This window comes from Quercus lobata, chromosome 6, assembly GCF_001633185.2.
Source record: "Quercus lobata isolate SW786 chromosome 6, ValleyOak3.0 Primary Assembly, whole genome shotgun sequence".
Lineage (NCBI taxonomy): Eukaryota > Viridiplantae > Streptophyta > Magnoliopsida > Fagales > Fagaceae > Quercus > Quercus lobata.
In genome coordinates, this window is record NC_044909.1 from 2,918,327 (window position 1) to 2,931,657 (window position 13,331).

At 32.0% G+C, this 13,331-nt stretch overlaps 1 protein-coding gene across 1 annotated transcript; it reads right to left on the minus strand.

Annotated features, from left to right (window-relative positions):
* Positions 1–20: 20 nt before the first annotated feature.
* LOC115993831 (primary amine oxidase 2-like) lies at positions 21–8,293 on the minus strand. The gene is made up of 5 exons (XM_031117807.1): positions 7,485–8,293; positions 6,603–6,987; positions 2,995–3,108; positions 2,145–2,677; positions 21–250 (listed from the first exon to the last, which is right to left on the minus strand). Exons 1-5 carry the CDS (start codon positions 8,246–8,248, stop codon positions 43–45), a joined length of 2,004 nt encoding a protein of 667 aa, XP_030973667.1. The 5' UTR covers positions 8,249–8,293; the 3' UTR covers positions 21–42.
* Positions 8,294–13,331: the final 5,038 nt, after the last annotated feature.

Sequence of the window (13,331 nt, forward strand, 5' to 3'; positions counted from 1 at the left end):
TTCTACTGAAGATACTAGTTATTCCAATTTTTTTTTCCTCCTCTAAGGAGTGGTGGCATTGCATCTGGGTAAGTCCACAGGCTTAGGAGGCCTTATATTCAAGATTGGGTTGCTTTCAAAGAAGTTTGAAGGACGGAGCTCAAACCCACCATTCAAAGTCGGCATCACTGGAAATTCATCTTGGGAAGGGCTATGGTGGAAGCCTATTGTGTGCCATAACACTATGTCCTTGTCGTCAATATCCCTATTCCTGCAAAATGAACCAAATCAACCAGTTTGATTTTCTTCGTTGCTACCTGCTTTATTACAGGAAATTGCATGTGACAAAACTTCCAAGTTAGTTATTAGGGTTGACGATAATATTAGAAAATTACCGGTTGCTCCTTGAAAAGGATAACGTAGTATACTATTTCCTCTTAAATTCATAATGAATCACACCATGAATTAAGTAGTGGAATCCACCATGAATGTGAGAGTAAACACCCGATCACCATACTATGGGAACTCCTAATAATTACTTCTATATTACCTCCCAATTAATTCAAGTCAATATGTATGTTTTAAATACCTAATTAGCTTAATGAAGTTTCACCCACACCCAAATTTCAAGTATTTGATTATAATTTTTTTTTGCTGAATAAGTATATATTTATTTTGAATATTAATATAAACATAGGCATGGCTTTTACACGTCATGCCAACTCTACCCATTCCCATCCTCACTATCTAAGACTTTCTTTTTTCCTTCTTTTAATTTTCTTTTATATATCTTCCACCAACATAATTTCTTTGAGTCAAAGTGAATTTGTTGTTTTAGCTAAAGAATAGAAGGATACAGTACCTAATAAAAAAAGAGTTAAATATGCTATTATCCTTAAAATTTAGCACAATTTTAGTCTTAAAAGTTTGAGGTGTTTATTTTTTGTCACTTAGATGACATGGTCAAATTGATCTAGAGACCATCATGTCATTGCTCAATAAATACTAAAAGTGATCTTTTTAAGTTTGTTAAGAACTAAAATCAATCACTTTAAGTTTTTTAGCAACCAAACGATCATGTAAGTTTAAAGTGATCTCCTTTTGTTCCTAACAAACTAAAAGTGGCAGAGTCAAGATTTAACTTAAGTGAATACTTTAAATTTAAGTGAATAATTTAAATCCCTCTTGCGCTAAAGTTTGAGGATCTACAAGTGGCAGAGTCAAGATTTAACTTTAGAGTAACAAATTTATAACCAATATACATGTGTTTTAATACGCTTGAAAAATACTTAGATAGACATATTTTGAACACGCATTACATATATAATACTTAAAATCGAACTAGACAATAGCATATTAATCTCTTTTTTATGAGACATATTACTCATTTTAATACTAAGTGGTATCTTAATGTTCAAAAACTTGTAAGAAGATAGCATGTCTATTATATTTTCTTTACTTATTAAGGCCTTGTTATATATATGAATAAGTCTTATGGCACTTATATTTCTCATGTAATAATTTCTAGTAATTACATAAATTTCAAGTATAACTTATTTCTGCTTTTAATTAACTCATAAAATGATTATATTATAACATTTTAAAATCATATGGTGATCAATTGTACGGGAAAAATTTTATAATATAACTCAAAGACAAATTGTGGAGTTCATTATTAATTGATACATAACGAATTTGAAAAATACACTCTTGCTGATTACATTAAACATTTAAGCTCCTTACATTTTTTAACTATTTTTCTCTTCGATTAATTTTTTTTTTAATTTTATTTTATCATTTTTTCTTTATAACTTTTAAACATTAAAAAATTTATAAATAAAAATACATTCTTTTTAATGAAGTTTTACGTATAAAATATATTTATTAACAAAAAAGACAAAAGGAAAAAGCAGTATTAGGTATTTTGGTGTGCCCCTAAGACCAACACTATATTTTGACTTTAAAAAAAGGGCAATAATTTGCCCAAAACTTATTTAACATCTTTCATACACATCCACTTTCCTCGTTTCAATCATGAATATCACCCTTTTCTCGTTTCAAAAATTTTTATATCAAGCACACACAGTTCTGAAAATTGTGCGTAGGGATGTGTAAAAAAAGAGTGTGAGAGAATTTTTACCATTATAAAAACCATGCAATATTACCTGTTTGTCCAAGTAAATAAGGTATGATCTCCATGGCTTCGATCAGCATATAACCCACCAGCCCATCTTTCTGACCTATTATACAGCGTAACCCATACATTGTAATTCGAAAATGCACCACGGATCTGCGGGTAATCATCCTCTAGTAGAAGTGGATTAGCAGTCGAACCAGGAACCAATCGATAGCCAACTTGATTTCCCATTTTAGTAAACTTATTAGGGTTCACTATCAACAATTCAATTGGTTTGTCAGTCCAAATTCTTGCATCTAATTCAGTTTTTACTAGCTCTCGAATCATGTTCCAGTAACTCTTTCTAGGTGTGCTACCATTTGTTCTCATTGTTTTCATCTTGCCTTTGACAAATGAATTCTTTTCACCATCAATGTCAAGATCAAGATAAGAGGTGATGTAGTGGTCATGGTTTATTGCAATAGTGTTTTTCGTTACCAATGTACCATAGTTGTCTTCCTTGACTTGTTTTTTGTGAGTGTATGTTGAAGCTTTTGCTTCCAAAATACCCGATAAACCCACCTAATTAAATAGAGTGCATACGACATATATAGTTGTTAGTAATAATGATTAACAGCCTCATAAAGACTTTTTAGGTACCACTTGATCGAAAATGATATCTCCATTGAAATAAAGCATTTTGAAAGGTATATCTAGAGACATATTTAAATGACATAGCACTCTATACACAGTTAGATTTCAAAAATAATATTATAACTATGAAATGGATCATTGCAATTTCGAATGAAACCAACTGAAACAATAACGATAAATTTAATATTAAAAAAAAAATAAGGATAATATTATAAAAAGATGGTTTGGTTATTTAATTTCCATACCCCAAATTTAATACTGCCGCTTTTCTTGAACTCCCAGTCCATGATATAGTCATAGTTGCCAATGGTCGAAACCGTCCTAACAACTAGGCTCACCCCAGGTCTAACCTCTGTTATCTGTGAAGCCACAAAAAAATAATAATAATAATAATAAATCAAAAATCAAACAACAAAAATCAGATGTATATGCAACTAGTGAAAACAAATAATTCCAACTAACGAAAAATGTCATTTATAAATGATTAATGAGCCTGATTGGTTGCATTTGATAAAACTTTTTTTTTTTTTTCAAAAACAGAAAATATAAAACAGTCTGTTACAATTACTTAGAAATATTTTTTGGTTGGGTGTTTTCTATTTTTAATTTTAAATTATGACTAAAAAAATCCTTGTGCAAATGGAAAAAATGTAGGAAAAAAATTGTGTTTTCAATTGTTAACAATCAAAAATGCAAACAATGTGGCAAATTTGTAATTAAAAATAATAATAATAACAATAATAATAAAAAGAAGAGGGGTTCAAATCCTTGTGAGTTGTGACCAAAGATGAAGTTAGAAATTTTGCTTGGAAGGCCAAATTTGAGATTGATAAACTGGTCAGTTAAACTCAAAACATATGCATACAAAATTATGTGAGAGAGAGAGAGAGAGAGAGAGATTATTAGTTTTCTAATATTAGAGTTACCTATAAGTCTGATATATTATGTATATAAAATCATTAAAAAAAAAATCAGCTTCAAAAAAAAAATCATCAAAAAATATATATATATTGATTTTTTTAAATATTGATTTTTCTAATAAATAAAAACATTTATGATCCTTTTCTACATAAAGAAAATGACTGACAAAATGAACAACTAATTAAAAAAAATAGATTTTTTTTGTTTGAAAAAAATTCTTCTTTTTTGGACAATCTTAGCCAATTGTATTTTTTAGGGATACTAATTCAGTTAGCTAATATTTGTTCATTTTTCTTTGGAAGGTCATTTTGGGAGGCCAAATCAAATTTTTGAATACACACGTGTGTGTGCGTGCACACACATATATACACAATTCTAAATTTTGAAAAACATTTGAACAAAAAATTTGTTATCATAAATGTTTTTATTTCTTCTTCTTCTTTATTTTATTTTATTTTATGGATATAGTGGATTCTCTTATATGTATTTTTTTGCTGATATATTTCACAGAAATGTTTTTTTATTATAATCTCTTTTATGTTTCAAACACTTTTCAGGAAATATACTTAGTAAAAATCTTATATAATTTTCTTACTTTAACATTCAAAACAAAGGCAAGTAAGGGTAAAATGAAACTGAAAGGTAATTAAGGAGCCGTACTTTCAATCATATATATATATATATATATATATATATAACCAAAAAGCATTGCTACTCCCTTAAAAAATGGTTTTTTAATGCAATTATTTTTTGTGAAATTTTGTTTGTAAATAGTTTAATTTAATTTCCTAGCAATTTATATATTTATTGTTGAATTTATTGTGTTATATTGCATGTATATGTGCTCACGTACCATATGCTCTCACACACATCTACACTTTTATTTTTGTGTCATTGTGGGTTACAAATTTAACCGATTTTAAACTATATATATATATATATATATATATATTTATAAAAAAAAAAAAACAGAAATCCTAGCTTTGACATTCATAACCCTATTTCTCTTCTTTGCTCTATTCTGCTTGATTTCTAGCCCCCCTGTCGACACCCATGTGTATATACTTTTGTTTGTTGTATATTTTAGCACATAATAATAATAATAATTGTCTTTTTTGGCTTGAATCTTGGCTCTGCCATTAATTGCTAATGACTCTATTTCATTTCATTTTTTCTTCTTCATTTACAATTGGAACCACTCTTTACCTTTTTCTTCTCCCTAAACCTAGTGATAGCTCAACTATATAAGCAAGTGAAACAATTGCCTTAAGTCCCCAAATGTGAAAGGGCCTCATAATTCTAAATATCATAATTTTTTATATTATGGCAACTCAGATAATTGAAATATGTTTCGTATATATATATATATATATATATAGAGAGAGAGAGAGAGAGAGAGAGAGAGAGAGAGAGAGAGAGATTTTTTATAATTTTTTTGAAAAAGTGGTCTTAAAAAAACTGGAAAAACCCCATATTATCCTTTCTTCTCTTTTTCTCTGAAAGTATCTCTTGACAAATCTACTCTTTTGCTCTTTTTCTCTGAAAGTATCTCTTGACAAATCTACTCTTTGTCCCTTTACTTCTAATTTATCATCGATCAAAAGTTATATTTAAGGTAAATCAGTTTTCTCTATTCTTTGTATTTTATGATTTATATACAATTGAAGTGAAACATTTTTGTATTAATTTGTTTTTTAGATAATCCATCTTTACTTGTTAAGGCTGAAATTGATGCAGATTCTAATAAAGGTTAAGTGAAGCTATGTTTTAATAAATTAGATTTAATGTTCTAACAATATATGCATGTCACAATTGCATCTTTAAAAATAAGTTTTTCATGTATATTGATAAGATCCTAGACCATATTAAAAAAACATATTATGTGGATTAGCTAAATTATCGATTAATTTAAAAATATATATTAGTAGAGTTTGAATATAAAAACTTAATCAGTAAATTTGTAAATCAAAAAGAAAATTAGATTTTAAATTAAAAATTATATTAAAATTTAAATAAGTATTATTTAATTAATATTTAGATATAAAAATACTTCTCTTAAAATTGTCGCCTTATGCTCCAAAATATATTAAGCCAACCCTATCTAAACGGATTCTTTTTTGTCTCACTTCATCCACCCCAGCTCCAAGTACCCTCTTCTATTATTGTACTCTCTCTCTCTCTCTCTCTCTCTCTCTCTCTCTCTCTCTCTCTCTCTCTCTCTCTCTCTCTCTCTCTCTCTCTCTCCTATATTATACAATGGAAGAGCAAGTGATTTAAGAGAATATGACTTGTTTGCAATCAAAGAGGTAGGATGGATTGGGAGATTGGGAGTCTTGGTAGGTTCAAATCACAATATTTTAGATCAAGTCACTAAATTAGTCAATTTCTTAGCAATGGAAGAGCTAGTAATTTAAGAGAATATGACTTTTTTGCAATCAAAGAGGTAGAATGGATTGGGAGATAGGGAGTCTTGGTCGGTTCAAATCACAATATTTTAGTTCAAGTCACTAAATTAGTCAATTTCTTAGCAATGGAAGAGCTAGTAATTTAAGAGAATATGACTTTTTTGCAATCAAAGAGGTAGAATGGATTGGGAGATAGGGAGTCTTGGTCGGTTCAAATCACAATATTTTAGTTCAAGTCACTAAATTAGTCAATTTTGTTAGCAATGTACTCTGCCTCGAGCTTAAAGGTTTGGGTTTTTGCTGTGGAAACTTAATGTGATCATGAGAATGATGGATTGGTTGTGAAACTAATGAGGGTGTTGTATGATTGAATGCTTGAGGTAAATTTGATAAATTTTTTTATTGTTCATAACCCATTCTTTTTAGTATTCACAATATTGTCACATAAAAAAGAGGTGGGGGGGGGGGGGGGGGGGGTTTGGGAAGGAAGGAAGGGTTTAGACTTTGGAGGTTTGAAAATCACATACCACTTCCCCTGAAATCGCACTCTCTGTGTGACGCCAAGCTATATCGCCTGCATATCGCTCAAATACACAAAACGCATTTGAAAGTTTTACTGGCTCTCCATCCTGATTGGCATGGTACCCATCCATGAAAATTGCATTGGCTGGGCAATCTGTATGTTGTTGAAGAGATATAGCACTCAACCCAAGCCCAAATTCTCCAGCATCCAAAAATGTTCTGTAGTACCATTCCTCTGTGGGATCCATGTAGGGCACAAATAGCTCAGAAACATGGCCTTTATATAAGACTTGGCGATGTTTATCTTCAATGGAATCAAAAATTGTGGCTAGAGATATAACAAGACCAGCTCGGACATCAAAGGCAAGGTGTAAATTCCAGTCTGCCCAACTGTGTATACCACATAAAAACTATATTAAAATCATTTCCATTTAAAAGGATGCATTTTATGATTTAGACTAAATATTGCAACATCAAATATGTATACAGTGCCACATTATATAAAATTTTGAATAACTTGACACACCGTACACTATTAGATTTAGAACATAATTAGATTCTTAAACTATGTAATTGATATTCTTCATTCCATTTGAAATAAAGAGGATCATGTTTTATAAAAACTGAAACCCAATATTCAAAAAAATATATTTTGAAACGCTTAGTTTTAATTAATAAACAACAATTAAAATGTTTTATTCTTTATTTGGCTCACAACATTATACACAACAATTTTCATAACTTATTAAGATGACAGGTTATTATTAGTGTAACGACTCTTTCACATAAGATTAGCACTGAAATTATTTTTATTATAACTCAATCCAAACTTCGACAATTTAGCTGATTGACAAAAGTTATACAATTTGTGTGGCCTCATTGTTTACCTTATGGTGTGACCGTTGATCTTGAAGCTGGGACCATGAGGCTGGACAACAGTGATAGGCTTTGTTTCAGCTGCAAATGGTGGCCTCATTTTTGAACCTCGATATTCAGTACCCTCAGCTTTTGGTATTGGTACCACTTCACTATCAGAGTATTTCGCAATCACCATCTTATCAAGGTCCACAAGTACAGCAATACCCTCAATAGGTCTAACCCAAACATTAGGCGTGCCGCCTTTGTAGAAAAAGAGTACCTTAACAACCCTCCCACTCATGCTTTTCTCTCCATACCATCCCACCGTGAAAACTGAAGGAACCACATCCTTTATGTCTAGCCCTCTCTTTTTGATGGACTTGATAAATGGTGGGTATTTAAATGCTAAGTCATTTGCAGCAGACTGTTCTTCAAGGTTCAGTAAAGGTAAGCCAGTGCCATTATAAATGTGCTGCGAAATGATTGAACCATTGGATAAACTTACGACAAATTCGTAGGATTTTTCATAAGCTCGTGCAATAACAAAAGCTTGACGAGGTGGGGGTTCCTTGGTGGGGTTTGAAAGCCATGAAAGAATGGTTGATTTGCTTGGCTCATCTAAGCCTACATATTGAAAGGTAAGGTTTGCCAACGAGACCGCCCTAGACCCTTTGATAATTTTGGTTACTTGTTTTATTTCTAAGGGGGTGAGAGGGTCCAAGGGGTGAGAGAGAATGCTTGGGATAGAGAGGAGGAAGAGAAGTGAAAAAAATACAGTGAAGGTTGAAGCCATTAGAGTTACTGAAACAGAGCTTCTTCTTCTTCTTTTTTGTTGTTGTGTGTGTGTCTGAGAGATATAGTTTAAACTTTTGAGTGGGGGAGTTTATAATAATTGAGCCTTCGATTGGATGGTGTTGAAAAGCATTGCATCTGTATTTCACATTTTTTTTTTTTTTTTTTAGAGGAGTGTTTCACGTGTATTGTGAGTCCCGTGTAGGAAGAGAAAGCAAAATTATGTTTTTTTTATTAGGTTCTATGTACTATTTATGAAATCTACAAGTATTTTATTAAAAAAAAATTGTGTTTTACAGTAGTATTTACACATTTAAAAATTATTTTATTATATTATTTTCAATTTTTAGTAAAATAAGTAATATTCAATGTTACCAAAACAAAGCTTTATTTTTGTTGTGTGAGATATAGTTTAGACTTTTGGGTGGAGTTTATAATAATTGGTTTGCATGGTACATCAGCTATACGACAAAACACGTAAATCATAGCCACTAAATTTGATAGAAAAGACAACTAATAGAGAAAATCTGCATATTCCATTAGTCCCTATGCACCAGCCTATCAATGGGAACCGAAGCCGAATTCCACACTTGTCGTGATAGGGAGAAATTACTGGGACCTCTTGGAGGACCTTTGATGTGGTCCTCCCAGGTCCCAACACCCAATAAGAAAATGCCATGTGGCTATTATTTTAAATTCAACTCCACATCATCACTTCCCATTAACTTAATTATTGTTAGCAAAACCAAACTAAGGTTAAAACTTTTCTCAAACACTTTGTTAGCTCCATTTACCCACAGCCAAATTTAACCCAAAATCAACTAAACATGCTCAAAAATTTTCTCAAATGCTTAACCGTATCTGCCTTTTTCTTACTCTCTCCCTCTAACTCTATTTTCCCAATATTTCTCTAGAGAAGATATTGGGCAAACCCAGTCGATACACTGTGATTATGCTGGAGATGCGGAGCCCAAATGGGTGGCCCGTCAGATTCATGTAGCGGAACCGGGAAATGTCCTCAGAAACCATCACCGGCGGCAACAACAACAACGATCCTATCTCCCTGCTGTTGCTTCTTCTGCCTCTTCTTCTAACCACACGTGTCCCAACATACACTATATAGATCATGGAGGATATATCTAAAGAGATCTCGTCTGTAGAACATCAGATTTTAGAACTTAAAGAGGTAGTTAACAAGATAAAAGAAACCTCAAATAGCCCTAAACTATATAGATCTAAAACTGGAAACAATAGAAGATATAATAAAAGAAGAGATAACTCAGATTCACATGCTTTAGAAATAAGTCTTAAGAACTTTAAGATAGCTATAGTTAACAGATTTGATCAGTCTAAAAACAGATCTAAGATTATAGAAAACCTTCAAGGATTGATAGATTTCCTAGTTAAACAACAAAAGTATGAAGGAAGAACCCAAGATTACAAACTAGAAGACAGATTCTCACTAGCAGAAATTAAAGGACTCAAATAATGTCTCTATAAGCTACACTAGATATGATCTTAGATTTGAAAAAGCAACTAGAGGAACGAATAGAGATCTTAGAATAAAAATTAGAGTCACTAGCAGGAAAAAAAAAATTTTGAAGAAAAGATTCCCAGGAAGAGAAAATCTATTTAGAATTTAAATAGATAAAATTCTGATATAATTTTACAAATCTTTTTACTGTATAATGGTAAGTAGTTTGTTTCAAATTTAGTATCAGGTATTTTAAACCTAATCTTTCTTGGGTTTCAGAAATTAGGTGAGAAGTGGCTAATTGATTTTGGGTTCACAAGGTTTGATTTTGGCTAATTGATTTTGGGTTTCCGGCTATAGGTAAGTGGAGCTGAGTTTTAACTTTAGTTTGGTTTTGCTAACAATAGTTAAGTTAATGGGAAGTGATGATGTGGAGCTGAGTTTTAAAAATAACCTCGTGGCATTTTCTTATTGGGAGTTGGGGCTTGGGAGGACCACATCAGTGGTCCTCCAGGAGGTCCCAATAATTTCTCCGTGACAGGGTGGATACATGCACTGATGGGAATCTTGATGTATTTAAGGGCTGATTTGAGATTGTTTATATATTTAAATATGATTTTAAAAAATATATATTTTAGTATTGCTTAAACTTTATTCGCTTGTTTTAGATATTTTTAAATGCAAAATTGCTAATTAATCATTTTTTTTTTTTTGAAAAGTCTTATAGACACAAAAAACTTGGCAAAACTTTTACACTTGTTGATATAATAGATTTATAGTAGTAAAAACAAATGTAATGTTAGTAGTAAATCTAGATATAAACTAGTAAAAGTTTGTCATAGCAAAAGTTTTCCAGCTCAGTTGTTGTGAAATATTTTGTGTATTGCTATTTTTTTTAGAAATATTACATTCATAATATTTTCACAACAAATCCTAGGTGTTGAGTTGTTTTTTGTTTATTTATATGAGATAAAAAATTTACTCTAGTTTAATATCTTTTTTTGGGTAAAAACTCTCTAGTTTAATCTACATGTATATATGTGTATGTGTGAAACTTTCTTCCTAGGGACATGAACCCTAGCATTTTCACTCCTCCCACCCCACAAGAACTTCATACTTGTAAAGTGACTATCACGCCAAGGGTACGCAATTGTTAGGTATTATGTTGTTAGTAGTTCTAATTTGAACCCATAACTGAAATTACTTTTTTATCCACCAATAACAGTCAGTAACAACTTGACACTTAGAATTTGTTGTGAAAAATTTTGTGGCCGTAGCATCTCTCTCTCTCTCTCTCTCTCTCTCTCTCTCTCTCTCTCTCTCTCTCTCTCTCTCGTGTTTTCATTGGACTAATATTTAAGTTTAATTAATACTATTACAATAAAAGAAATAATTTTATTGGTTAAAATTTGAGGGCTTTTTTTCTACTTGAGAGCCTTTGGCAATCGTCTCATTCGCTTATACCATAGGGTTAGCCCTTGCATGCACCCAATGTATATAATACCACCCTAAACCACAAAAGAGATATGGGGTTTTGTTAGGGACATATTTTATATAATTGACTAATTTTTTGACAAAATGCATTTTACTTGTAATTAGATAGATCTAGGATGGGTTTAAGACTTCAAGAAACATGTTTTTCAAGTCAAGTATTAAAACCATGAAGATCTTACCAAGAAATAAGTGAAGAAGAGTTGTTCATTAAAGTTTGACAGAAGTCTCGACAGAATCTTTTCTATCGAGATTAATGTTGAAGCTCGACACAAGCTATTTCTATCGAGACTTACGAAATCATAAATTCCAAATCTGATTTTTGGCCCATACTGAAATATTTGTATAGGGTTTCTTTTCTCACAACTCTAAACATATATAAGAATTATTTTAAAGGCTGTTGCGCATGCAAACAGTGCCCTAGTTCATCATTCTCTCTGAAAAAGCTACTGCGTCTTTACGTCAAGGGTTTTGTGTCCAAAAAGCTTCCTAATCGTCATTGTTAATGAAGTGAAGAACTTTGCAACCAACATCTTCTTCAAGTTGGTAAAGTTAGTCACATACTGGGATCTACGCATTATTAGTTAGTTACGTACTGAAATTCGTGCATTGAATGGAATTATTGCCACTACAATGCAAGTCCAATTGGGTACTGGAGTAAAGGTTCAACTATATATTGGTATTTCAAGATAGGCCAAAGGGTTTGATAAGATTCTTTATACTTGTAATCGCTTGTGATTGATAAGAGTGGATTCTTGGGAGTGGTGACCTTAAAATCACTCGATGAGATTTTGCCTCGGTGGTTTTCCCCATTTATAAACAAATCACCTGTGTCAAATTTATTTTCTACTACATTTAATGTAATTGGTGATTTGTTTGTACTACTATGCTATTGTATGTAATTGAACTTAATTAATTAATTTGCAAAAAGTCAATACATTTTTGTTCTATCAAGTTTTAATCTCTAATCATAGAAATAAATACTATTTTTCCTATTTTTTATATTTCACTTTTATATTTTATCAATTTTGAAACGTCATATGTTTTATATTTATTTATTTTTTTAATAACTTCTAAAAGTAAAAAATGATTACATAAAAGTTGTTATATATTGAAATAATATAAAATGGAATATTAAAGGTAGGGGTGGGACAAAGAATTTATATTCTTTGATACGTAGGCCTTTAAAAAACACACACACACACAATTGAGGTAAAGGCCGTAAAAAAATAAAAATGAAAAATGAAAAGTGGATCTGTCACTTTGATTAAAGGTAGGTCAAGTAAGTCAGCTTCCATTATATTTTAGATATATTTTTTGCATGGGTCCAATTAACTGGTGCCATAACAATTAATGTAATTTTGTCAAACTTCAAAAAAAGTGTAAGAAAATTGTTCATGAGAAGTTAATTTTTTTCAACAAGGCCAATATACCTTGTCCCATTTCTCTCGAACTCAAATCAAATTCTTCATCTTCTTCTAAAAGCCACGCGTCCTGTACCACGTACCGATCATGTTTCTCTCTCTCTTTTTTGGTGGGATATTAAAAATAGTTTGGATTTATATATATATATTGTAAGGACGCGACTCGTGGCGAACCGTAACAGTGTCGGGTTCGCACGTGAAAAGGCCCCTAACAACATCATTTGTAGAGCGTGGGTTTGGAAGGCTAGGCCTTAGTCGAGAGGCGGTGGGCTTTTCGTGGTATTCATACAAGTTTCGGTTTTCCTTCACCCCTAGAGTCTTTCTCCTGGAGGTAGGCTGGGAGGCTCTGGTTTTTGGCCATTTTTCCCAACCCCTCTATTGGTGCACCTTCCTTTTTATTATATAGTCCGTCTTGGCTGATCCTGAACCTCCACTTGTAGGTCAGGCAGGAGTTTATTTCTGCATCCATCCCATCAACCGTCCAGTCTAACTTTCTATTAGTTGCATGGATCGACATTTGCACCGCCCAAACGTCTTTTCTCATTAACCAGCTCTGGGTATTGGCAGGTGCATTTACTAAAGGGGGTGGGACGCACTTTCCTTGGTCCGAGTTCGCACCCTGCTTCCCTATGGGCCCCATTCCGTTCACATCCCCTTAAGGGGGCTGTGTGGGGATTACCTACACCAGGGTGTTG